Source organism: Ursus americanus, chromosome 32, assembly GCF_024610735.1.
Source record: "Ursus americanus isolate L20-20 chromosome 32, mUrsAme1.1.p, whole genome shotgun sequence".
NCBI classification, from domain to species: domain Eukaryota; kingdom Metazoa; phylum Chordata; class Mammalia; order Carnivora; family Ursidae; genus Ursus; species Ursus americanus.
The window spans coordinates 27,506,974-27,530,633 of NC_142158.1; the positions used below are offsets into that span (position 1 = coordinate 27,506,974).

Below are 23,660 nucleotides of genomic sequence, written 5' to 3' on the forward strand. Positions count from 1 at the left end.
TTAGATTTTTCTATTCTTTTGAGTGAGGCTTTGATGGCTATGTATTTACCCATTAAGACTGCCTTTGCAGTGTCCCATAGGTTTTGGACTGTTGTGTTTTCATTTTCCTTGGTCTCCATAAATTTTTTAAATTGATTTTTGATTTCCTGGTTTATCAAATCATTCTTGAGCAGGATGGTTCTTAGTTTCCAAGTGTTTGAGTTTCTTCCAAATTTTTCCTTGTGGTTGAGTTCCAATTTCAAAGTGTTGTGGTCTGAGAATATGCAGGCTATAATTTCAGTCTTTTGGTATTGGTTGAGACCTGTTTTGTGACCCAGAGCATGGTCTATTCTTGAGAATGTTCCATGGGCATTAGAATAGAATGAGTATTCTTTTGTTCTGGGATGTAGTGTTCTATATATATCTATGAGGTCCAACTCATCTAGTATGGCATTCAAAACTCTTGTTTCTTTGTTGATTTTCTGCTTGGGTGGTCTGTTTATTGCTGATAGTGGAGTGTTGAGGTCTCCTACTATTAAGGTATTATTATCTATATGTCTCATTATTCTGGTTAAGAGTTGGCTTGTGTATCTTGCTGCTCCCCTGTTGGGGGCATAGATATTTATAATTTTCATATCCACTTGCTGGATACATCCTTTAAGAATAATATAGTGCCCTTTTGTATCTCTAACTATAGTCTTTAGTTTAAAATCCAATCTGTCTGATATGAGAATTGCTACCCCAGCTTTTTTCGAGGTCCATTGGCATGAAAGATGGTATTCCATCCCTTTACTTTCAGTCTGTATGTATCTTTAGGTTCAAAATGAGTCTCTTGTAGACAGCAAATGGATGGATCATGTCTTTTTATCCAATCTGCAGCCCTGTGGCATTTATGGGAGCATTTAGGCCATTTACATTGAGAGTGATTATTGAGAGATATGATTTTAATGATGCCATGTTGCCTGTAAAGTCTTTGTTTCTATAGATTGTGACTCTCTGTTCTGTATCACTCTTGGAGCCTTTTTACTTTTATAGAACCCCCCCTTAATATCTACTGTAGGGCTGGTTTCGTGGTTATGAAACTGGTCAATGACTGGCGATTCTGGAAGGTCTTCATCTCTCCATCAATTCTGAATGACAGCCTTGCTGGATAAAGGATCCTTGGCTGCATGTTTTTCTCTGAAAGAGCTTTAAAATGCCCCCAACTCTTTCTCTCATTCCAGGTCTATGTAGACAGGTCTGATGTAATCCTGATACTTTTGCCTTGGTATGTGAGAAATTTCTTTGCCCTGGCCGCTTTCAAAACTGTATCCTTGGATCTAATATTTGCGAATTGCACTATGATGTGATGTGGCGTAGGTTTGTCTTAGTCGAGCTTGGGAGGGGTCCTCTCTGCCTCTTGGACATGAATGCTTGTTTCCTTTGCTAGATTAGGGAAGTTTTTGGCTGCAATTTGTTCAAATATCTCTTCTATACCTCTGTTTTTCTCCACCCCCTCAGGGATGCCGATGATTCTGACATTGGAACGTTTCATTGAGTCAGTAATCTCACGTAACCTACATTCTTGAGATTGGATTTTTTTGAGCCAAGTTTCTGTTTTAGCTTTCTCTTCTACCATCCCATCCTCCATTCGCTGATACGTTCTTCTGCCTCATTCACCCTGGCCGTTAGAGCATCTACTTTTAACTGCATTTGATTCATAGAATTTTTAATTTCTGCCAGATTTGCTCTCATTTCCGCCCTTAGAGATTCTATATTCTCATTAATATTTTTGTTAATATTTTTTTCAAGTCTACACATCATCTTGACCATTGTTACTCTGAACTCCATTTCTGATAATTTGGTTATATCCATGTCCATTATTTCTGTGGCAGAGGCCACAGACTCATTGTCTTTTTTTTGCTGGGGGGTAGTTCTCCTTCTCGTCATTCTGATGAGGAGAGATTGTGGGGTTGCCCAGAGCCCAAATTATTGACCAGGACCCAGGCAGTGTGCACTTGTTTTATAGGGACCTTAGGGATGTGGGCTTCTTGATTTTTCAGCCTGCCTTCTGGGGGAGGGGCCTGCTGTGCTGATACTGAGGCAACCCTGTTTGGGTAGAGTCTCCATGTCCCCTGCAAGGGGGGATGGGGATAGGCACACTGAGAGCCAGTATTTCTAGGCTTTTGTTCTCTGGCAGCTTTCCCTGGCGGTTTGCTGTGCCTCTTCTGAGAGTCAAAGCAGCAGTAGCCGAATCCCAGCCTCTGTCTCAGAACAGAGGGATTGCAGACTGCTCTCCACTGGTCTCTTCTGGCCACTTTAACTCTGTTTCTGTTGGTGCTGCTAAACCCTACGGTGTCCCGTGATGTGCGCCCCACACCCGGCGTCCCAGCCTTCACTTCCAGGGCCGGCATGTCTCTGTCCTTTGCGTTTCTAACACCGCCAGCTGCCAGCCGCCCCCCGCGTGCTCCAGAGCTCTGTTTCAGTGTGGTTCGTGCACCCCAGAGCTCCGGTTTTCAGACTGGTCACGCAACCCCAGCTCACGGTCTCAGTCCGCTCTCTTGCGGGTGCTGGTCTGCGAGTCTGCCTGCTCCCCAGTGCAGGTGGCTACCACTTCCCGGCACCCGAATGTGGCGGTTCCCTCTCCCTTCCGTTTATCTTCCGATATCTGTTTGCGGATTCATGGCTCCCCGCTTCCTACCTCAATACTCAGTGCTGGAGATGTTCATTTGTAGAGATCCAGATGTATCTTCCTGCATCTCAGGCTGATTCTGTGGGTTTTCCAGATGGTCTGGTACCTATCCAGCTCAACTCAGGGGACCAGCTGAAAAGGGGACCCCTACACCTCCACCATCTTAACTCCCCATCCCTGCAAATATCTTCTATTCTGTGGGTTGCCTTTTAGTTTTGTTGACAGTTTCCTTTGCTGTGCCGAAGCTTTTTATCTTGATGAAGTCCCAAGTGTTCATTTTTGCTACAGACATGTCTTGAAAGAATTTGCTGTGACCAATGTTGAAGAGGTTACTGCCCATGTATTCCTCTAGGATTTTAATGGATTCCTGTCTCACATTGAGGTCTTCCATCCATTTTGAGTTTATCTTTGTGTATGGTGTGAGAGAATGGTCCAGCTTCATTCTTCTTCATGTGGCTGTCCAATTTTCCCAGCACCATTTATTGAAGACACTGTCTTTTTTCCATTGGATATTTTTTCCTGATTTGTCAAAGATTAGTTGATCATAAAGTTGAGGGTCTATTTCTGGGGTCTCTATTCTGTTCCATTGATCTATGTGTCTGTTTTTGTGCCAATACCATGCTGTCCTGAAGATCACAGCTTTGTATTATAGCTTGACGTCAGGAATTGTGCTGCCCCCAGCTTTTCTTTTCCTTTTCAACTATCTCCTGGTGATTCAGCGTCTTTTCTGGTTCCATACAAATTTTAGGAATGTTTGTTACAGGTTTGTGAAAAATCTCGATGATTTTGATGAGGATGACGTTGATAGTGTAGCTTTCTCTGGGCAGCACAGATATTTTCACAATGTTTATTTTCCCAATCCATGAGCATGGAATATTTTTCCATCTTTTTGTGTCTTCCTCAATTTCTTTCTTAAATGTTCTGTAGCTTTTAGAGTATAGATCCTTTATCTCTTTGTTTAGGGTCATTCCCAGGTATCTTATGGTTTTTGGTGCACTTGTTAATGGAATTGATTCCTTAATTTCTCTTTCTTCAGTCACATTGTTAGCGCATAGAAATGCAACTGATTTCTGTGCATTGATTTTATATTCTATCACGTTGCTGAATTGCTGTAAAAATTCTAATAATTTGGGGGTGGAGTCTTTTGGGTTTTCTACAAAAAGTATCATGTCATCTCTGAAGAGAGTTTGACTTTTTCTTTGCCAATTTGAATGCCTTTTATTTCTTTTTGTTGTCTGATTGCTGAGGCTAGGACTTCTAGTACTATGTTGAACAAATGTGGTGAGAGTGGGTATCCCTGTTGTGTTTGTGACCCTAAGGGAAAAGCTCTCATTTTTTTCCCCATTCAGATTATCTGTTGTGGGGTTTTCATAGATGGCTTTGATGATATTGAGGTGTGTTCCCTCTATCCCTATATTTTGAAGACTTCTAATCAGGAAAAAATGCTGTGTTTTGTCAAATGCTTTTTCTGCATGTATTGAGAGGATCATATGGTTCTTGTCTGTTCTTTTGTTAATGTGATCTATCTTGATTGATTTGTGAATGTTGAACCACCCTTGCATCCAGGAATAAATCCCATCTGGTCATGGTGAATGATCCTTTTAGTGTACTGTTGGATCCTATTGGCTAGGATCTTGGTGAGTATTTGGCATCCATGTTCATCAGGGATATTGGTTTGTCATTCTCCTTTTGATGGCATCTTTGTGTGGTTTTGGAATCAGGGTCATGCTGGCCTCATATAACGAATTTGGAAGTTTTCTTTCTGTTTCTATTTTTTGGAAAAGTTTCAGTAGAATAGATCATTATTTTTATTTTTTTATAATAATTTTTTATTATGTTATGTTAGTCACCATACAGTACATCCCTAGTTTTTGATGTAAAGTTCCATGATTCATTACTTGCGTATAACACCCAGTGCACCATGCAATACGTGGCCGGTGATAGGTAGATCATTATTTTTAATTAAGATGCATTTTCTCCATACTCCTGAGTCTAAGTGGATATTGGCAGAATGGACCTTTGGGGATGACAGCATGGGATGTGTTCAGATATATCCAGATGTCTTGGGTTTGCCCATATTTGTAATATCTCAGACAAGACATCTGAGCAGAAACCAATCACTCCCAGGCATCAATGGGTCAGTCAGTCCTTGCTTCATGAAAACAAACACAGTGGATCATTCAGAACAACTGAGAGTGAACACAGGCCGGGAGAGGTTTTGCTGGCTGTGTGGTTATGGAACTCTGAGAGATTTGGTTTCCTCCCTGTAGAATGAAGACAGTAATAACAGGAAGCTGGCAGAAGTGTGGCCACGAAGTGTTAGCCCAAGCTAGTGTCTTAATACCAGTCAATTAACACATGAACACCTGAGCACTGGGCAGGCTTGAGGGAGCAAACATGGGTAGGGTGGTTAAATCTGAGTTTCTATCCTGGTGGTGCTTAAATACTGCATATATGTTTGGGGTAGGAAGAAAAAAAAGAGCAGAGAAGATGGTGGAGTTGTTGTGTCCATCCAGGGGCTGACTTGTTTAGGTCAGAGTTAGGATTCTTCCTGTTTCTCAGTGGACTGAAGTGTCTTCTGAATTTGGACAGGGCTGAGTAGCCGATGTGCTGCTGAAGTAACTGCTCTGCCCATGAGCTCAAGCAGAGTTTCCTGAGTGTTACTGTGCGCTGGACAATGGAGAGGCACACAGTGGCTTCCTTTGTGGATGTCACGGACATTCCACAGAAGATCTCATGTCAGGGCTGTGAAGGTGAGCAGGGTGCCAGTAAAACCCCAGCAAGCACGTGTATGGGGCCCATGTGGGGATGAGCAGGTTGGCGAAGGCCCCTCTGAGGAAGGTCACTTTAGGTGAGATAACTTTGAGGGATGAGATTGAGAGAGAGAGAGAGAGAGAGAGAGAGAGGGGAACATTAAGTGGCTTATGAGAAGGCCTGAGGCTGGGAAAACTCCATGAACTGGAGGAACTTGCACAGGCCAATGAGGGAGGAAATGGGAAAGTGATGCAAGGTCAGAGAGGAAGCTGGGGTCTGGGAGTCATAGACAAGAGGTTTAGCAGGAGGATTCCCTGAAGGGATGAGGTGACCTGACATAAGCTGATTTGAGAAATCATTTACTTGGAGAGAAAATGAACTTGAGGAGTTGAGGCTAGAGGTGCCAGGGGACACTCATGGGGAAGCAGAAATACCCAGCTTGGATCAGGGAAGAAATAGGAGTATATTTTAGGTAGATGATGGCAGTGAATATGGATTTGAGAAACTCTTGAGTTTTCTAGTACAATGAAAGTAGACTAGGTGAGAAAGTAGAGTGTCAGAAATGTCCTACAACTTTCTAGCACACATAAATGCCTGAGCCCAGGTATCTTTTACTGAGCTGGGGAACTACAGGAACAGAGGCACTGGGGAAGAAGCCCTAGTGCTCCATGGTTTTCCTTTAGAGACCATAGACTCCTCCTTTCCTGGTACAGACTGCAGCCTGGCAGGGAGGGGTCAATGGTGCACCCCGGCCATGTGTGATAGTAAGGTATAAGAAGCCACACAGCACTGTGCATTTCCTTCTGCAGGGATAGGCTCCTGGAGCTGGTCCTGAAAGACCCCGATGCCCAGTATTAGCCTGTCTGTTGCCAGGTTGTGGGATGATGTATTTGGTCTCCTGGTGAAGAAAAGCAAAGCAGCTACACTGGTGACTCCACGGAGGCTCTTGCACCTGAGATGCACCAACACCCACATGGTATCATCTTAGTAGTGAACAGTTAGGCAACCAGGAGAGTGGCAGGTGTTCAGGAAAGGATTGCTGAGTCTGTGTCTCTGTGGGTCCCCCTGCAGGGTGATCGGGGTACCTGCACCTGCCCTGTGTCTGTGGCTCTGGTCTCCCCATTTCCTTCCTGATCACGAGGGTGCACCGTCCAGAGGGCAGGGCAGAGTCTGCTTGGATTTCTTGTTGTCAGCTTTCACTTTCAAATGGTGGAAGGGGGCAGAGCAGGGTGGATTCTTCTGTCTGGGAGTCCTTAGTGCCCCCTGGCCCCTGCAGCCTGTCAGGCTGGTTTTCTCTACTCTCCTGGGAATACCTGCCTCTCCGACAAGAGGAACCTGTGGCAGTAGTGTTGGATCTGGAAGCGGGGTTTGGGCCTCCGAGCAGGAGACTACAGATGCAATCTCTGAGAGCAGATCTGGGGGCAGCTGAGATCTCATGCTACTGAGGTAGAGATGCTTATGAAGTCCCAGGTTTTCAAGCAGGTAAGTGGGTTCTGAAGACATCTATGGCCAAGAAGAGGAAAGCTGGGAGCAGATGGCTGTGAGGAGGAGGCTGAAATTGTAGTGAGGCTGGGGGGTGGTGGTGCTGGATAATAACGAGGCTCTGAGAAGACCCAACACAACTACAGTGAGGGCTGCGACATTTCTGTGGCATTACTAGGACTAGTAACAGTTCTAATTACATGTACTGACTGTCCATACATAAATTCCTAGGATTCTCCTCATATCTTTGTTACTATCCCCATTTTGCAGATGAGGAAATGAGGCAGAGCCGGTCAAGAATCTCAACTAAGAAAGTCACACAGCAAGTGCCTGAGAGTGGAGGAGTCATTAGCAGTCAGCCCCAGAATCTGTCCTTCCCAGGACCATTGGCTGGCCCCCATATATAAGTGGTTCGAAGCCCTTCTTTCTGCCCAGAGCTCATTTTATCCTCTCTGCTGCCCCTGCTCTCCTGGAATCCTTTATCCTGAGGAAGAACTCAAAGACAGAGAAGATGGGGATTATTAAGCCATCATGGATAATTGGGCACAGAGTGTGTGGAAAGCAAGGTCCTTCGTCCTGAGCAGCCAAGTGCTGGGTGGGGGGGAGGGGCCTGAAATTCAGGTGAACTCAACAAAGGACCCCAGGACAGGGTGAATGTGCTGGGAGCTACAGTGTCCTTGGGGAGAACACAGTCTGACTCTCATGCTGCTCAGTGATTCCCTGGTCATAATTCTGGGGCAGCAGAGGAACAGCACAAGGGAGCTGGCATGTCCTTCATGGGGAGGGACCTGAGTCTGGGCCTGGTGTCCCTGGGCGTGTGGCCTGTGACTCATGCAGACATGGACGAGGTCCCTGTGCTGAGGCGGGAAGGGTCTGGTCCTGTGCACAGAGCAGGTTGGGAAAGTTTCCAAAGGGCTGGGAGGGCTTTCTTGGCATCAGGGTTGTGCCCCCGCCCCCCCCCCCATCAGCATAATGAGCAGTAGGAAAGGCTGTGCTCCTGCTGGGGACTGTGGCCAGCCCTGAGCCCTGCTGTCTGCTCTGGGGCCCAGAGCTCTGGGCTGGCCCTGCCTCCTCTCTGTAGGTGTTCACCTGCCTCCTGCCCTGTGTCTCCCCAGCTCTGAGGAAATGGAGGATTGCTGCAGGGGCTCTTTGCTCTCCCTTCTCCCCTCCCTGCTTCTCCTCCTCCAGCTGCCTGCTGGGGGGTCTGCAGGTGAGTGTGTCCCCTCCCCCTTCCTGTGTCTCTGTGGGGTGGATGTGAGCCCCCAGGAACTCTGCTGGTGTCTCCATCAGGATGGATGGCTACTGGTGGAGACCCTGGCTCTAGAGAGAGTCTGGTGATCCCCCAAGTGCTAGTTGTAATTAAAGATTTATGAAGAATCCCAGAACTGTAAAATAAGGGCAGGGGACCACGACCGTTGTCTAATGAGGACTTCATGTCTTATAAATTAATATTGTGAATTTCACTATGAAAAGTGTGAAAATGAATTTCCCCTCATTTCTTGTTTCCTGACTCTATTGGTATCTAACCACTTATTCTGTGATTAATTCACTACACCCACATACTGACAGGGTGTCCAGTGTGTGTTAGGTGCTACTCTATGTACAAAATGTCAGAGTATCTGTCTTCACAGAGCTCCTTCTGGCAGGAGACAGCGAATACTAAATACCACAACCCCATACAATCTACGTCTGTTAGAGGAGTGCAGAGCATGGGACAAGGAAGTAGAGCAGGGTGTGGAAGTGAGATGTGCAGGAGGGCAGGCAGCAGTGCTCCATAAGGTGGCCAGGGTAGGCAGTGAGATGCAAATGAACTTGGTGGAGGTGGTGTGTCATCGTGTGAGGATGCCCCTGGATTGAGGGTTTCTGTCATGTGGAACAGCCAGGGCAAAACTGGCAGTGTGCCTGTGTGTTCAAGGAGCAAGGAGGTAAGTGTTGCCTGGAGCTGAGTGAGGGAGAGGGAGGAAAGCAAGTGTTGGTGGTCAGAGAGCAGTGGGGGGCTCATCCCTATAGAGCCTGTGGGCCATGTGGGGAACTGTGGAGCCACTGCTGGGTTTTGAGCAGAGGAGGGACATGGTATTGCTTACAGGTTGAAGAGTCACATACATGGGCTGGAGATGGCATAGTCACAGGGAGCCTAGTCACTGTCATCCTGCAGGTGAGACATATAGTGACTCAGCCAAAGTTGAGTAGCACAGGAGGTGAGAAGTCACTCTTCTGAGGTCCAGCAGGGGTCTTTCTGCAGAAGTGTCCTATAGCAACATGTCCATCAGTTCTCAGACGACCGAAGCCTATGAGGGGTGGTGGCAGTGAAGTGAACCTTCCGTTGTCAGAAGTAGTGATTTGGGTCTTGTGAGAGGGGGCAGGTTTTAACAGAAATAACTGTGGACTCTAGATGTAGTGCACATGTAATTCAGCAGAGTACTAAAATATGGGGACAAATATTTAACTTAGGAGCATGTGTGGGTAAGTTCGTAAGTGTGGCCGAAGGAGCAGAGAGGTTCCACCTAGGCCACAGGGGCTTTGGGTCATTTTTCAGTCCTGTCCTAAGAGGAGGCAGGTTGGAGCTGTGGATCTCAGAATGTGGTCCCTGTACTATTAGTAACAGAATCCCTGCTACCTCTTTAGAAAGGCACATTCCTGGACCCACCCCAGACCAACTGAACCAGGAGCTCTGGGGGTGGAGCCCAGCAGTCTGTGTTTCACAGGCCTTCCTGGTGTTTGTGATGCCTGTGGAAGGTTAGAACCACTGAGTTAGAGTCCTTCATGGAAGAGCCTGGAGCCAGGAGCACAGGCTGCTGAGGGAGTCTCTGTGACAACATTGCTGTGTCTCAAATTTGTTAAAAGCAAACTTGCCCTGATTCAGAGTGATCACAGCTAAGTACCTCAGATCAGGGCCTCTCATCTGACGCTTATCCCCACCTACCTGGTCCTCCACCTGACAGTGTGTTCCCTTCCCCATCCTGCATCTCTCCAGCTTTCTCACTGCTATGTCTGTGTTCACAGAGGAGTTCATGGTGATTGGCCCCTCGGACCCCATTGTGGCAGTGCTGCGTGGGGACGTCACACTACCGTGTAGTGTGTCCCCAGCCATGAATGTGGAGAACATGGAGCTGCGGTGGTTCCGCTCCAAGTTCTCAGAAGCAGTGTTCATCTATCAAAACCAGCAGGAGCAGAGAGAGGAGCAGTTGGCCCAGTACACAGGGCGGACCTCACTGGTGAAGGAATTCCTCACCTGGGGGGAGGCTGCTGTGCGCATCCACAATGTCCAGGCTTTTGACAACGGGATGTATACCTGCTTCTTCAGAAAGGGAAGCTTCTATGAATCTGCCAGTTTGGAACTGAAGGTAGCAGGTGGGTTGTCGATCTATATTTAGGGTTCTGTAGCATTGGAGCTGGAAACAAACTTGAGGCCAAGAAAATCAGCCCCTCATTTTACAGATGAAGGAAAGGAGGGTCTTCACTTATTCATTAATTCAGAGTGACTATATAAAATCCCTATAAAGTGTCAACCCCCCTTCTGGGCACCTGGAGTCATCACTGAACCAAACAAAGTTCCCTGTTCTGCAGACTTTATTTTCTAAAAGCAATAAAAATGTAAACGGAAGGGTTATAGAGGAGGATGTTAGATGGTGATTAGTAGGACTTTACCAAATGGATATCTGGGGTTGAGAGTTCCAATCAGAGAAACACCCATGTGAAAGAGCTGAGGTAGGAGTGTGGGTGATGTTTTGGGACACACAGGGAGGCCACGTGGTTGGTGAGACAAGTGGGTGGTAGCAAGCGGGTAATCTTAGAATGAAGAGGTGTTCCTGATTCAGTTGCACAGAGAAGAGATTGATCAGGAAAGTTCATGAGGAACACACACTTGAACAGGTACTCGGGATCACCAGACTCTCCCAAAGGGCTTTTCTGGTTTGCGGTCTGGATTATATGGGGCAAGGAGGGAATGCTGATTGTGGTTATGAGCAGTTATCCAAATAGTCCTGGGGCTGGCATGCTGATGGGCGTAGGTGAGGGAAGTGGGGAGTAATGGACAGGAGTTTTGTTGGGGTTGGAGGCAGATGTCAGAGTATAGAAGGCTTTGTGCTGCATAATGAGTTTTAGATGTAGAGGTGAGGAAATTTTAAACAGAACAGTCTAAGGTTGGGGGGTTTTCTTTGATAGCATGAGGCAGGATGGATGAGAGGAGAGTAAGACTGGAGGCATGGATATAGTAACACAGTGGAACGTTGTCTGTCTGACTTCATGTAGGGGCAGTGGGTGAGAGACATTTGGCTTCAGAGAGGTTTGGAAATTAGAATCAAGTGAGTCAGCAGATTTGGGGACTTACATACGTTTCAATGAGGGGAGAAAGCACCCACAGTCACAAGTTTCCTCAAATAAATGCTGAAAAAAAAGTTAGGCCTCTCTTCCCTATTTTCAACAGGGACAATTAAGCCTCTTACCCTTAATTTTTATTTGTCTTGACAGTGGACCTTGGCTGGGTTTGCTCACATAGTGTTGTTTAGCTGGCTGTTGACTGGTCTAGGACAGTTTCAGCTGGAAAGGCAGTGCTAGTCTGAGCATGTCCCTCCCATGGCAGAGGGCAAGGCAATGGCACAAGCAGCTTCCAACCTCTGCTAGAGTCACATTCCCTGAACTCTCAGTGGCCCAGTCAAGTCACGGCATGGAGCCCAGAAGCAGAGTGTGAAGGCCCTAAATATATGTGGCAGAAGGCCAGCTGGATATAGGGAAGGCTGAAGGATTGGGATATTTTCATCATCAGACTATCACGGATGGGGCCCAGTATGAACCAGTTCAGGGTTTGAGTTTGAAGCATCTGTGAGGAATCCCGGCAGAGCTAACCCCAGGGATGTGAATACTGGGGAGGGAGCTCAGGAGGTAGGTAGGGTTGTTGAAGGTGGAAGTGATGTACCAAGTGGCAGTGGGTGTGCAAGCAGATGCCCTGGAGAGTGTGTGAGGTGAGAAGAGCAGAGAATGATGAAGTCTGAGATCAAATTCCTCCTTCTGTCACTCTGGGCAGTGGACTACCCACCCTCATGGTTGGGGAGAAGGGTCCTGCCCTCTGTGCCTGCCGCAGGTCCCCATGCTCCTTCTCTCTATTTTCTGTGGCAGGACCCCTGCTTTGCTCCCTGCAGTGTTCACTCCCCAGTGGGGCCTCCAGAAAGCAATGCTGCCCTTGGAGTTGTGCATGGTCAGGCTCTGCTTGCATTGTGGTCTCTGGGTAGTCTTCCTGTGCTCTCCAGCTTCTCTCTTGCAGGTGTGGGCTCTGTCCCTCAAGTGCACATCCAAGGGCCAGAGGAGGATGGGGTCCGAGTGGTGTGCATGGCCTCGGGGTGGTTTCCGAAGCCCGAGGTGCGGTGGAAAGCTCTCAGTGGGGAAAAGTTCTTGACATTTTCTGAGACCCATGCCCAAGATCCTGAAGGGCTGTTCAGTGTGGAGGCCACTCTAGTTGTGAGGGGCAGCTCTTCAGGGAATGTGACCTGCTCGCTCCTCAACCCAATCCTGAGCCAGGAGAAGGCGATGGCCATTATCATCCCAGGTCGGTGCTGTTTCCCTCTCCCAGTAGGGCCATAGGGAGGGGCTGGGAGTCCCTGGGTGTGCTGGGTGGGCTGTCCTGGGCCATTCCCCTGACTGTGTGTTTGGCCGGACACAGAGGACTTCTTTCCCCGAACTTCTCCCTGGATGTCAGCTTTCATGGTGATCCTGACCTTGCTGATGCTCTTACTCCTTGGGACTGCCTACTATACCAAGAGAGAACATACTGCAAAGTGCCGGGAGGTGCAGGAATGGATGAAACTCCACAGGGAAAAGGAGGAGGACCAGCAGGCAAAGGTGGAGGCACTGAAGACCAGAGGTAAGGCAGGACAGTGGCCAAGGCCTGTGAGTGTGGCAGCTGGTGCAGAGGAAAAGTAGACAGAGGGCCCTTGCCCTGGAGAGGGTGGCTGAGGAGGTCCAGAGAGGACAGCTGGAGCTGTGGAGTCTTGATGGAACTGGACCTATAACTTCTAGGATACTGAGATGTGCATTTGTGGGTTTGCCAGGTGCAATGTTTGCTATTCTTAGGGATGGGACTTCATGTTTATTTTTCACTCTCTTTCAGATGAACTCCAAGAAGATCTCGGTAAGTTCTGCTTTTCCTCCAGAACTTTCTGTGTCCCCTTTGTAGGAGATTCTGGTTCTTAGCTCACCTGTTTCCTGTGTTGCCTTTCAGCCTGGAGGAAATCTGTTTACCTGGCTGGTGAGTGACTGTCCAGATGTTCTTGGGTCTCTTGTTCCACCTAAGTCAAGGTATCTCCTCTCCTTGTTTCAGTCAGGAACTGAGGACCCTTTCCTGGGGCAGAAGTGGAAGCTGGTGGGAGGCAGAACCCTGTTCCATGAGCTTTCCCTAATCTGGGCCACTGTTTCTCAGCCAATGCTTGGGTACCTGGGGGTGATGGTGGTCCCTGGAGCCTGTCATGCATCTTGGGTTTATTCCAATGCTGACCTACCCACCATATTGCTAGGTTTTCAGCCTTCAGTGCAACTAGTTCTCAGTCAGAACCTGGAATCCAAAAGCCAGCTGCTCTGTGATTTCAGTAAAGTAACTATATAAAATAATAGGGTCATTAAGGTTAGGAATGTAACATCAGCTACATAATACTAATCAGGGAGAGTGTGTTTTCTCTAGTTCCTGGAAGTTGTGATCACAAAGTGACGGATAGAGGACTGGACAGACTATGTGTGAGAATGTGGTGGAATGAGCTGTCAATGCCCCCAAATAGCAATTGTGTTATCTGAGAAGGATTGGCCACTATTTATTTATTTATTTATTTATTTATTTATTTATTTATTTAAAGATTTTATTTATTTATTTGACAGAGAGAGACAGCCAGTGAGAGAGGAAACACAAGCAGGGGGAGTGGGAGAGGAAGAAGCAGGCTCCTAGCGGAGAAGCCTAATGTGGGGCTTGATCCCAGCTTTCTGGGATCACGCCCGGAGCCAAAGGCAGACGCTTAACGACTGCGCCACCTAGGCACCCCAGGATTGGCCACTTTTAACCCTAGAGTTCATCTCACATCTCTGCCTGAAATCACCTGTCCTTTTGGGTTATTTCTCAAATACCTCTGTGTTCAAATTCACTGGATGTAGTAATGGTTTTTTACAGTTATGAAATAATGTATATTTTATCCCTATAATCTTTTCATACAATGTATAATTTTCTTATATAGATTATTTTATTTTATTTTACACTCTTTTTAAGAGAGATTGAGAGGGAGAGAGAGAGAGAGTGTGTGTGATCAGCCAGTTGGGGAGATGATGGGGGGCATAGGGTGAGAAGGAGAGAGAGAATCCTGCTTTAAGCAGGCTTCACAGTGCAGAACCCGATACGGAGCTTGTCTCATGACACTGAGATCATGATATGAGCCATTATCAAGAGTTGGAAGCTTAATTGACTGAGCTACCCTGATGCCTCACATTGTATAATTTTTGACAAATTGTAGCAAAATTGACCACAGAGAGAATAAGAATTTTTGAGTTTTTTTTGAGGCCTGGGACAGCTACTTGGCTTGGCAAAGGTGACACAGCAGCAGAAGACAGGGGTGGAACTCAGTCTGCAATGCAGACTTTCTGACCTGTGGTCCAGGTAATTTCCCACAACACTCTGCTGTCAGCCATGGCAGGAGGTCTTCTCCTCTCCAGCCTTTCCCTACTCTGCAGCTACTGTCACCTGTAGCCCAGAGGACAGGCAAGGGCCAGTAGATCAATGCTGAGCAGGCTTGTTCTGACTGAGGTCTCACCAGGGTGTGTTCCCTTTCAGTCTGGAGGAAGGCACAGCTATATGCAGGTAAGTGACTCAGTTTCCTGTTATCTTACCTCCCCAGCCTCAGCTGCCCCCTTCTATGTCACAGACCCCACACCAGGATGGGGTTGGTGTCCATGCTCCCCTTGTCACTTCTGTCTTCTTCTGAAGACTGCAAGGACTGTCCTTGGGAACACAGATCTGCCTCCATTCTGACCCATCCTCTACAGCAGGTCACTGTTAGGGTTACCAACACCCTCTGAACACACTTCGCTCAATTCATACTTTTAATTGGTCGTTGACAACGGAGAGGTCATTTATAAGGAGAGTCTTGAACAAGGTAGTGATGCTATAAATCAGAAATGGTTGTTTGTAGAGGATTTCAGAAATCAAGCTTGCTTGTGTAGGACTCAGGTCTTCCTAAGTGGATTGTTGGTTCTGAGTACATTTTACCCTGAAATTCCTACGTTTTTTTTTGGCTCTGGTTAAATTTTCCCGTTTCTTGCTATACTTCTGGCATGCTGGTTTTCATTTTTTTCCCCTCATGCTCTGACTCCCTGTCCAAATTGGGTCTCTTCCTTTAAGGCTCCTTAGTTGCTGAGGAAATAAATACTTTAGAGCAGGTGTTCTGGACCTGAGATCCAGGGCCACCAGGATATTTATGGATTCCTGGAGGTGGGGTGTGTGAGCCACCTAGCAATTATATACAATATCTTTTATATATGTTTGTGTAACTAGAGCATAACATATATATAATCATATTATATTATTTAATATGTATTATATATTAAATGACATTATGATATATGATATGTATGTATTTTTTACTTTTTATTTATTTTTATTTTTTAATTTTTTATTATGTTATATGTTAATCACCATATGTTAATCATCATTAGTTTTTGATGTAGTGTTCCATGATTCATTGTTTGCGTATAACACCCAATGCTCCATGCAATACGTGCCCTCCTTAATACACATCACTGGCCTATCCCAATCCCCCACCCCCTTCCCCTCTGAAACCCTGTTTGTTTCCCAGAGTCCATAGTCTCTTGTGTATGTATTTTTTAAAAAAAAGATTACTAATAATTGTTCACAACTATTATCCTTTCTTTTAGAAAAATATTGCACTTACCTGATGGGCTTGAACTTGGTCAGGTTTATTAGAGGCAATGTGTGAAGATTTCAAAAGGAGAAATGTAGGGGAGTTAAAATTCTTTACCAGGGAAAAGTGAGATTCAAATCAGGAAAGAAAAAAATTTGTTGGGAGAAGAGGAGGAGATGAGAAGAAAAGTAGAGAGCCTCAGATTCCTTTAGAGAGATTTTGGATGGCTAAGACTGACAGAATAGAGAACACAAATCACAGCCGTGGTGGTTTGAATGGGACGCACACAGAGGGTGTGCAAGTTATTTGTGTGTATGAAAAGTAATAAACCCCTGACACCTGTCTGAGAGATTTCTGAGAAGACTTATATTTGTTTTAGGCTGTTTGGAAATAATCATCGAACTAAGTTTGCCTCTGATAATGAGATCATCTTGATCTTCTAGCGGCATTGGGACAGGAGTGTGGTCTGGGGGATCCTAAAGCAATGAAAAGCTATCCAGAGGATCCTTTAGCACTGGGATGGGTTAAAAATCTGAGCCACTTCAACCTGTATAATATGTGCTTTTACTGTTTGGCTGTTTCTTTTTTCTTTTTATTATTATTATTATTATTATTTTTAGTGTTCAATGATTCATTTCTGTTTATGATCAGGGATAGACTGTGAGAGCAGAGAAGGGGAAGTCAGAGGTGATGGAGGCCAAGGGTCCAGATGTGTGAGGCTCCTTAGAGAGCCTCAGTGATTCTTGGGATTTGTTTGAAAGAATGATGATCAAATAGTCATTCTTTAGCATTTCCCTCTTCTCTGCTGAATTTATGTGCATGTGTTTTGATTTTTTAAATTTTACAAAGGTATTTTATATTAATTAATTATTTATTTATTTATTTTTATTTATTTATTTAAAGAGCATGTTGGAGTGGGTGGAGGGGCAGAGGGAGAGAGAGAATCTCAAGTAGAATCTATGCCCAGTGTGGATCCTGATGGGGGTGCTGGATCCAACCACATGAGATTATACCTAAGCCAAAATCAGGAACCAAATGCTTAAATGACTGAGCCACACAGGAGCCACTGAAGTGCGTGTATTTTAAAGTATGCCTTGCATATTTGTATTTTGATCTCCCCCATTCTTTTCAAGAAAACCTTGTTTTCATGATGGATATGTGTCTGGGGATTGAGAAAGTATAATTTAAAAGTGAAATTGGATAGGTCAGTGATGGGTATTAAGGAGGGCACATACTGCACGGTGCCCTGGGTGTTATATGCAAATAATGAATCATGGAACACTACATCAAAAACTAAGGATATACTGTGTGGTGACTAACATAACATAATAAAAATTATTATTAAAAAATAAATAATAAATAAAAGTGAAATCAGGCATAGATTCTTTTTTCAGGTTGTTATCCAGCCTCTCAGTGGTGTTAAGCTTTTTTTTTTTTTTAAAGATTTTATTTATTTATTTGACAGAGATAGAGACAGCCAGTGAGAGAGGGAACACAAGCAGGGGGAGTGGGAGAGGAAGAAGCAGGCTCCCAGCGGAAGAGCCTGACGTGGGGCTCGATCCCAGAACTCCGGGATCACGCCCTGAGCCAAAGGCAGACGCTTAACGACTGAGCCACCCAGGTGCCCTGGTATTAAGCTTTTTGGCTTGGCTTTCATGGGAAGGCTGTAGCATGATGGCTGTGTGTGTGTATGTGTGTGTGTGAAAGAGAGAGAGAGAGAGAGAGAGAAATGCATCAGCTGAACATTTCCAAAAGATATTTCCCTGTAACTCCTGCATCAGTGTATTTCAGAAGACTAGGCATAGACACCAATGTGTTCAGACTTCTCAAAGCCTTAACATGAAACATGTGGTTCTCTTGTAGATTGGCGGAAGGAGAAATTCCAGCCCTGTGAGTTACTTTGAGTTCTTTCTGATGATTCTACTGCTGCCCTCATGGCTGCTGACATCTCCTCAGCTTGCTGTGATGATACAGATGTTGGCCCCGTCAATTGTGGTGGGGTCAGATGGGGCAGTGAAAGTCACAAAGGTGGGATTGGTGGGTGTGGATGATATCAGATGCTAAAGAGATACCCTTCAGTGATGGAGTCCAGTCTGGTTCTCAAGTGCCCTGTGACATGTCTAACTCCCAGATCAGTCTTTTGGTTACTTCTCCTGGTTGGAGGGGTGTGTACATGAGTCACAAGACTCTTATCTCAGGAGGCTTAGCCCTGCCCACATGCATCTAGGTGTCTGGGGGGTGATGTGTGCCTTCTTATGGGGTAGGGGGAGACCTCAAATGATTGGTAATTCTCTCTGCAGTGTCTGTCACTCTGGATCCAAAGTCTGCACATCCCAGCCTTGCTGTCTCTGATGAAAAGACTAGTGTGACCTTGAAGGATACAGCTGAGGACCCAACAATACTCTTTAGCATCCTAGGTCGGGAGAGCATCACATCAGGGCATTGTTACTGGGTGGTGGAGATCAGGAATGGAGACAAAAGTGAATGGTCTCTAGGGGTCTGTAGGGGAGATGTGGACAGGAAATCCTTGCACTTAGAGAGCCCAGAAAAGGGGATCTGGGCTGTGGGAAGATATTTGGAAAATTATTATGCCTGTTCTATCTTTCGGATTCTACTATCCTGTAGACAAGTTCCCCACAGGGTGGGGGTTTTCCTGGACCTCAAGGAAGGGGATGTCTCCTTCTACAACATGACTGATGATTCCCACATGTTCTCCTTCCCTCTAGCTTCCTCCTCTGGAACTTTGTTTCCATACTTCATGTTGAGGTCAGGAGATGTGTCCTTGACCATCTGCTCTGTGATGGGTGGGCCTGCAGAGATCCTTGTGCCCCTTAACAATCCTCCTTCTTCATCGGAGGAGCCTGTAAGCCTCTCAGGGGTAGGGCTCAAGTCAGTCTCTGATGTTGATGGTGCTCTCCCGGGGGCCGAATCTCCATTACTCCCCTGCAGCCCTGAAGCTATGTCCCCATAGAACCCCACCACTGTCCCAGACTCCTCATGGTGGCTCTTACTGGAACTGCAGAGTCCCTGGGGCAAAAGCCTGTGGTGTTAACCCTGGATGACATGGTATCTTGCCCTCCTGCTCTGGATGCAGACTTCTTGGGGTGTGGTTATGAGAATAGTCAGTTCATGCCTTGTGCTCAGGTAAGAGAAGTTAAGGGTTGACTGTTGTTTGTGCTGATTTAGAACAGGCTGAATTTTACTATTGGAAGTCATGTTTCTTTTGGTCAGAGAAATTATTTCATGAAGTCTTTATATTGTTTGGGTATGAAAGGAAATGAGGGCTGAATGACTCTGCAGAATTATATGGTGTTTGTTTTATCTAGCTTGAGTTGTGCAGATGAACCCAGAGGCTACAGGTGGGTCATCAGCTCTGTTTTGGGAAATCTACACTCTGACCAGGGACATTGGTCATCCAAAAATTTCTGGAGAAATGGATGGCTGATGGACTTTAAGAAGAGATGAGTCTAATATTCCATTGTATAAACTTCTTATTCTGCAGGAGATGAAACACACTTATCATATCTTTATAAATTTCTGTTACTTTGAAAAAGTAGTGCTGTGTTACATCAAGGAATTAAGGATGAGGATCTGGGTTCCCCTTTTGTGTCAACACCAGTTGGAAAGAACAGAACTGCCACTAGAACAAAGATGTGAATGGTGAAGAGAGTTTTCGGATGCCAGGTGAATTGAAGAAAGCATTGATCATGAACACGGTTCCAGGATCTATGTACTGCCTCTCAGTAATTCCAAGTCCAATGACAAAGGTATCAACCACAGCAACCTAAAAGACACCAGACCATTTAGGACTCAGACCTTCAGGCATGAAGGTGTATTCACTCCACAGGTAGAGAAGTCAGACCTGCTGTGCTTCTGGGAGAGATGAGAAGACACAGAATCAGAAGTAGAAGAAAGAAGTCACAGATATCAGTTCCTGCCTGTGACCAATAAGAAAAAAAGGACTGTGGTAGCTTTGCATATTTTTCTTTCTTGTCATATAGATGTGTTTATTTGTATTTATGATCTGTTTTCTTCCTCTCTCTTCTTCTTACCCTTTTGATTTTATTCAAGGTGTTGATGGTTATGTTTAAAATAGAGCCTCTATAGGAAACCTTCAAAATTCTAGAGGAGAACACAGGGAGCAATGTCTTTGACCTTGGCCATAGCTACTTGGTACTAGACACATCTCCAAGACAAGGGGAACAAAAGCAAAAATGAACTATTGAGACTTCACCCAGATAGGGTGAAGGAAACAATCAACAAAACTAAAAAGCAGGGTACAGAATGGGAGAAGCTATTTGCAAATGATATTCTTGTTAAAGGGTTTTACCCAAAATCTATGAGGAACATATTAAGCTCAACAACCACAAACCAAATAATCCTGTTAAGGAATGAATAGAAGACATGAACAGACATTTTTCCAAAAACACATCCAGATGGCTAACAGACACATAAAAAGGGAAATACAAATCAAAATCACAAAACCACAATGAGATACCACTTCACACAGTCAGAATGGCTAAAATCAATTGCACAGGAGACAATAGGTGCTGGCTAGGATGTGCAGGAAGGGGAATCCTCTTGTGCTGTTGGTGGGAATGCAAACTGGTGCAGGCACTCTGGAGAAAAGTATGGTAGTTCTAAAAAAGCTGAAAATAGATCTACCACATGATCTAGCAATTGCACTACTCAGTATTTACCCAAAGCATAGAGAAATACACATTTAATGGAGTACATGAACCCCAATGTTCATAGCAGCAATGTCCACGTTAATCAAATTATGGAAAGAGCCCAAATGCCCAATGAGTGTTAGATAATAAAGAAGATGTGGTATATATATATATATATACAATGGAATACTATTCAGTCATCAAATCCTGCCTTTTGCAATGACATGGATGGAGCTGGAGTGTATTATGCTAATCAAAAGAAGGCAGTCAGAGAAAGGCAAATTCCATATGGAATTCCTTAATTCCACATATAAGGAATTGTGGAATTTAAGAAACAAAACAGATGAAAATTTGGGAGGGGTAAAAGAGAGAGGGAAACAAACCATGACAGACTCTTTTTTGTTGTTGTTGTTAAAGATTTTATCTATTTATTTGAGAGAGAGAGCGTGTGAGCGTGAGTGGGGGTGGGGGGCAGTGGGAGTGGGAGAAGCAGACTCCCTGATGAGCAGGAAGCCTGATGACTTGGGGCTCAATCCCAGGACCCCAGATCATGACCTGAGCTAAAGGCTGTAAATTAACTGACTGAGTCAACCAGGCACCCCCCATGAGAGACTCTTAACTACATAGAACAATGGAAGGGTTGATGGAGGGAGGTGGGTAGGGGATGGGATAGATTGGTGATGGTTATTAAGGAGGGCACTTGTTGTGATGAGTACTGGGCATTATACATAATGATAAACCACTGAACTCTACTCCTGAAACCAATTTGAACTATATGTCAACTAAATAGAATTTAAGTTAAGAAAATATAGTCTCTAGATAACAGAATAGTCAAGGGGATTGTGACTAAACTTGAGGAATGAACAATATAACAATTCTTGACTCAATGACTGGGACTGCCTCTGTGTTTCATTTTGGGGAAAGAGTGAGAACTTCTTCACATGTAAGTGTAGCTTTGTAGATGAGTGAAAATATGGAGGTGTGTTGTTAAATGAAACCTCCAGTGTGGGTAAATTGGTGTATATGGAAGCTGAGTAACTAAAGTTGTGGTCTCTGTGCATTATCAGTTTATTGCCTTTGGGTTCATATCTACCCTGTATTTAACCTACTTACTGATCTTGGAGCAGGATCCCAGGATAGTTTCTTTCTTGCGATTTGGAACAATGTTAGCCTTTGTCAGTCTGTGTATCAGAATGATACAGCAAGAAATAGCAGAGGAAAAATCTCTTCTTGTTCTGGTGCTTTTTCTCTCAATGCTATGATACTACTGCCAGTGGCCTGGAGAAGACCTAGCTTCTCTCACCTTTGGGTGAATGAATATGGCATTGCAGCAGGCTCTGTTGTAGAGGACTGTTTCCTGAGGAATCTTGCCATTCACTAGTAGGAGTTTTCCTGCCAAACAGACTTGACCTGTGGCTTGATGGAAAACTTTTCTTTCCTGGAGACCCCAGTCCTACCATCTCCAATAAACAGAATCTCTGTATTACCTCTTCCAAATGTCTTCCTTCTTTGGGTACTCTACGTCAGTCCTAAGGTAGTGTCTGCTTCCTGTATCTCCTGTTTCTTTAGAGTTTTCTTTTACCTCTCTCATAGTTAAACACCTTTTACTAGTTAATAATTCTTTATATCAAATTTTCCCTGTCAAAATGACTGATGTGATTTCTGTCTCCTGACTGGACACTGAATGATAAGAACATCTACACTGAACTATATTTTGGAGGAAGGCACTGCACTGCTCACAGTATGTGGGAAAGGGTAGTGGAGGAATCTTCAAACTTAAAAATACTCACTCCAATGATAAAGTCATACATGTAATCTTTGGAACTTTTGTATATATTTTAAGTACTCTATATGTTAACATATTATCTGACATGTTTTCTCCCCCTTCTGTATACCTTGTGGCCTTATGACACTGGATTACTTTTGGATGGGCTATGGGCATATTTCCTTTGAAATGGAGAGGAAAGAAAGGTATGGATGTGATATGAATTATCCAAACACACAAGAGGAATCTTTTGAAATAAGTGGAGAAACTGTCCATGTAATTTCTGAAAGAATAATTAAAATCATCACTCCTGTGAGGATTGAGGTCAGTATCATGGCAGCATGAGTCCTTCCATTTGTCTCTCCCCTTTTATTTACAATTTGTAGGACATCCAAAACCCAACATAGGTGCATCACCAAAGCATATCAAGATGCTAAAATGATCCACCCATGTTTATATCTGAAGGTGTATGGATTGGGCCTCCTGGAGACCAGAGCCCATGTAGCAGTGGTGGGGCCTATTACCCTGGCTTCTATAGTGGTGGCAACATCTGTGACCTCTCTGACAGAGAGGGTTGGGGGTGGAAAGGGTTGAGTGAAGAGCTACATGGCCCTGTGGGTTCCATTTGGAGGACCCCAGAGCTGTTAACCTGCAGAGCAGGTCCTCTGAGGCAAAGCATCTGTGACAGGGTGGGGGTGGTGTGGGCAAGGAAGAGTCAATGGAAGGAGGCAGACGAGATGAAACATTTTATGCCCTGTCTGCTGTGGGAATTCAGCAAGAGAATACCCAGCTCCATTGGGACTCCTGAACTTGAGGATTTCCCTTCCTGTACTGCAGGGCACACCCAAAGCCAAAGGATTAGTACATTGTGCCTGTACTTGGTTGTCAGCTTCCCACTTTTTTTTTTTTAAGCCTGGTCTTAAATAGCCACCAAAACAGCTCTGGCAAGAGAAACCAAAAACTTGTGCTGTTCTGCTACCTGCTATAATACAAAAGAAGGGCCTCTAGTTGCCCACCTGTGAACTGTTAAAGTTAACATATCTTTACCTACATGCAAAAAGTGTTTACTACTTCAAATGATCTGACAGAGGAAAATCTCATTAAAGAGAGTGAAAAATCATGGTGACATGGTTTTGCATAAAGAAAATGATAATTCTCCAGCAACCAAACCTAAATATACAGAAAATTATGGTCTAAGTAATAGAGAATTCAAAATAGCTGTCATGACAGAATTCAACAAAATACAAGAAAATCAGGCAATTCCGTGAATTCAGAAATAAAATTAATGGATAGAAGGAGTACTTTACCAAAGAGACTTAAATTAAAAAACCATCAGGAATTCTGGCTCTGAAGAACTCAGTAAATGACATGAAGAATTCATTAGAAAGCATTGGAAATATAGCAGATCAGGAGGAGAAAATATGGCAGAGGAGTAGGGGACTCTTTTTCAA

At 44.9% G+C, this 23,660-nt stretch overlaps 1 protein-coding gene across 5 annotated transcripts in view; it reads left to right on the forward strand.

Annotated features, from left to right (window-relative positions):
- The window catches only part of LOC123790956 (butyrophilin subfamily 1 member A1-like), a 107,757-nt gene extending 85,223 nt beyond the window's left edge, over positions 1–22,534 (forward strand). The window contains exons 1-11 of one of the 5 annotated variants that reach the window (XM_045795564.2): positions 6,569–6,886; positions 7,157–7,452; positions 8,002–8,096; positions 9,890–10,237; positions 12,147–12,428; positions 12,543–12,743; positions 12,990–13,010; positions 13,101–13,127; positions 14,688–14,714; positions 17,638–17,664; positions 18,075–22,534. In XM_045795564.2, the coding sequence (XP_045651520.2) occupies positions 7,418–7,452; positions 8,002–8,096; positions 9,890–10,237; positions 12,147–12,428; positions 12,543–12,743; positions 12,990–13,010; positions 13,101–13,127; positions 14,688–14,714; positions 17,638–17,664; positions 18,075–18,745 (1,734 nt within the window). In that variant the 5' untranslated portion in view covers positions 6,569–6,886; positions 7,157–7,417 and the 3' untranslated portion in view covers positions 18,746–22,534. The other 4 variants (XM_087857943.1, XM_045795566.2, XM_087857942.1 and 1 more) reach the window with 4 other exon arrangements.
- Positions 22,535–23,660: the final 1,126 nt, after the last annotated feature.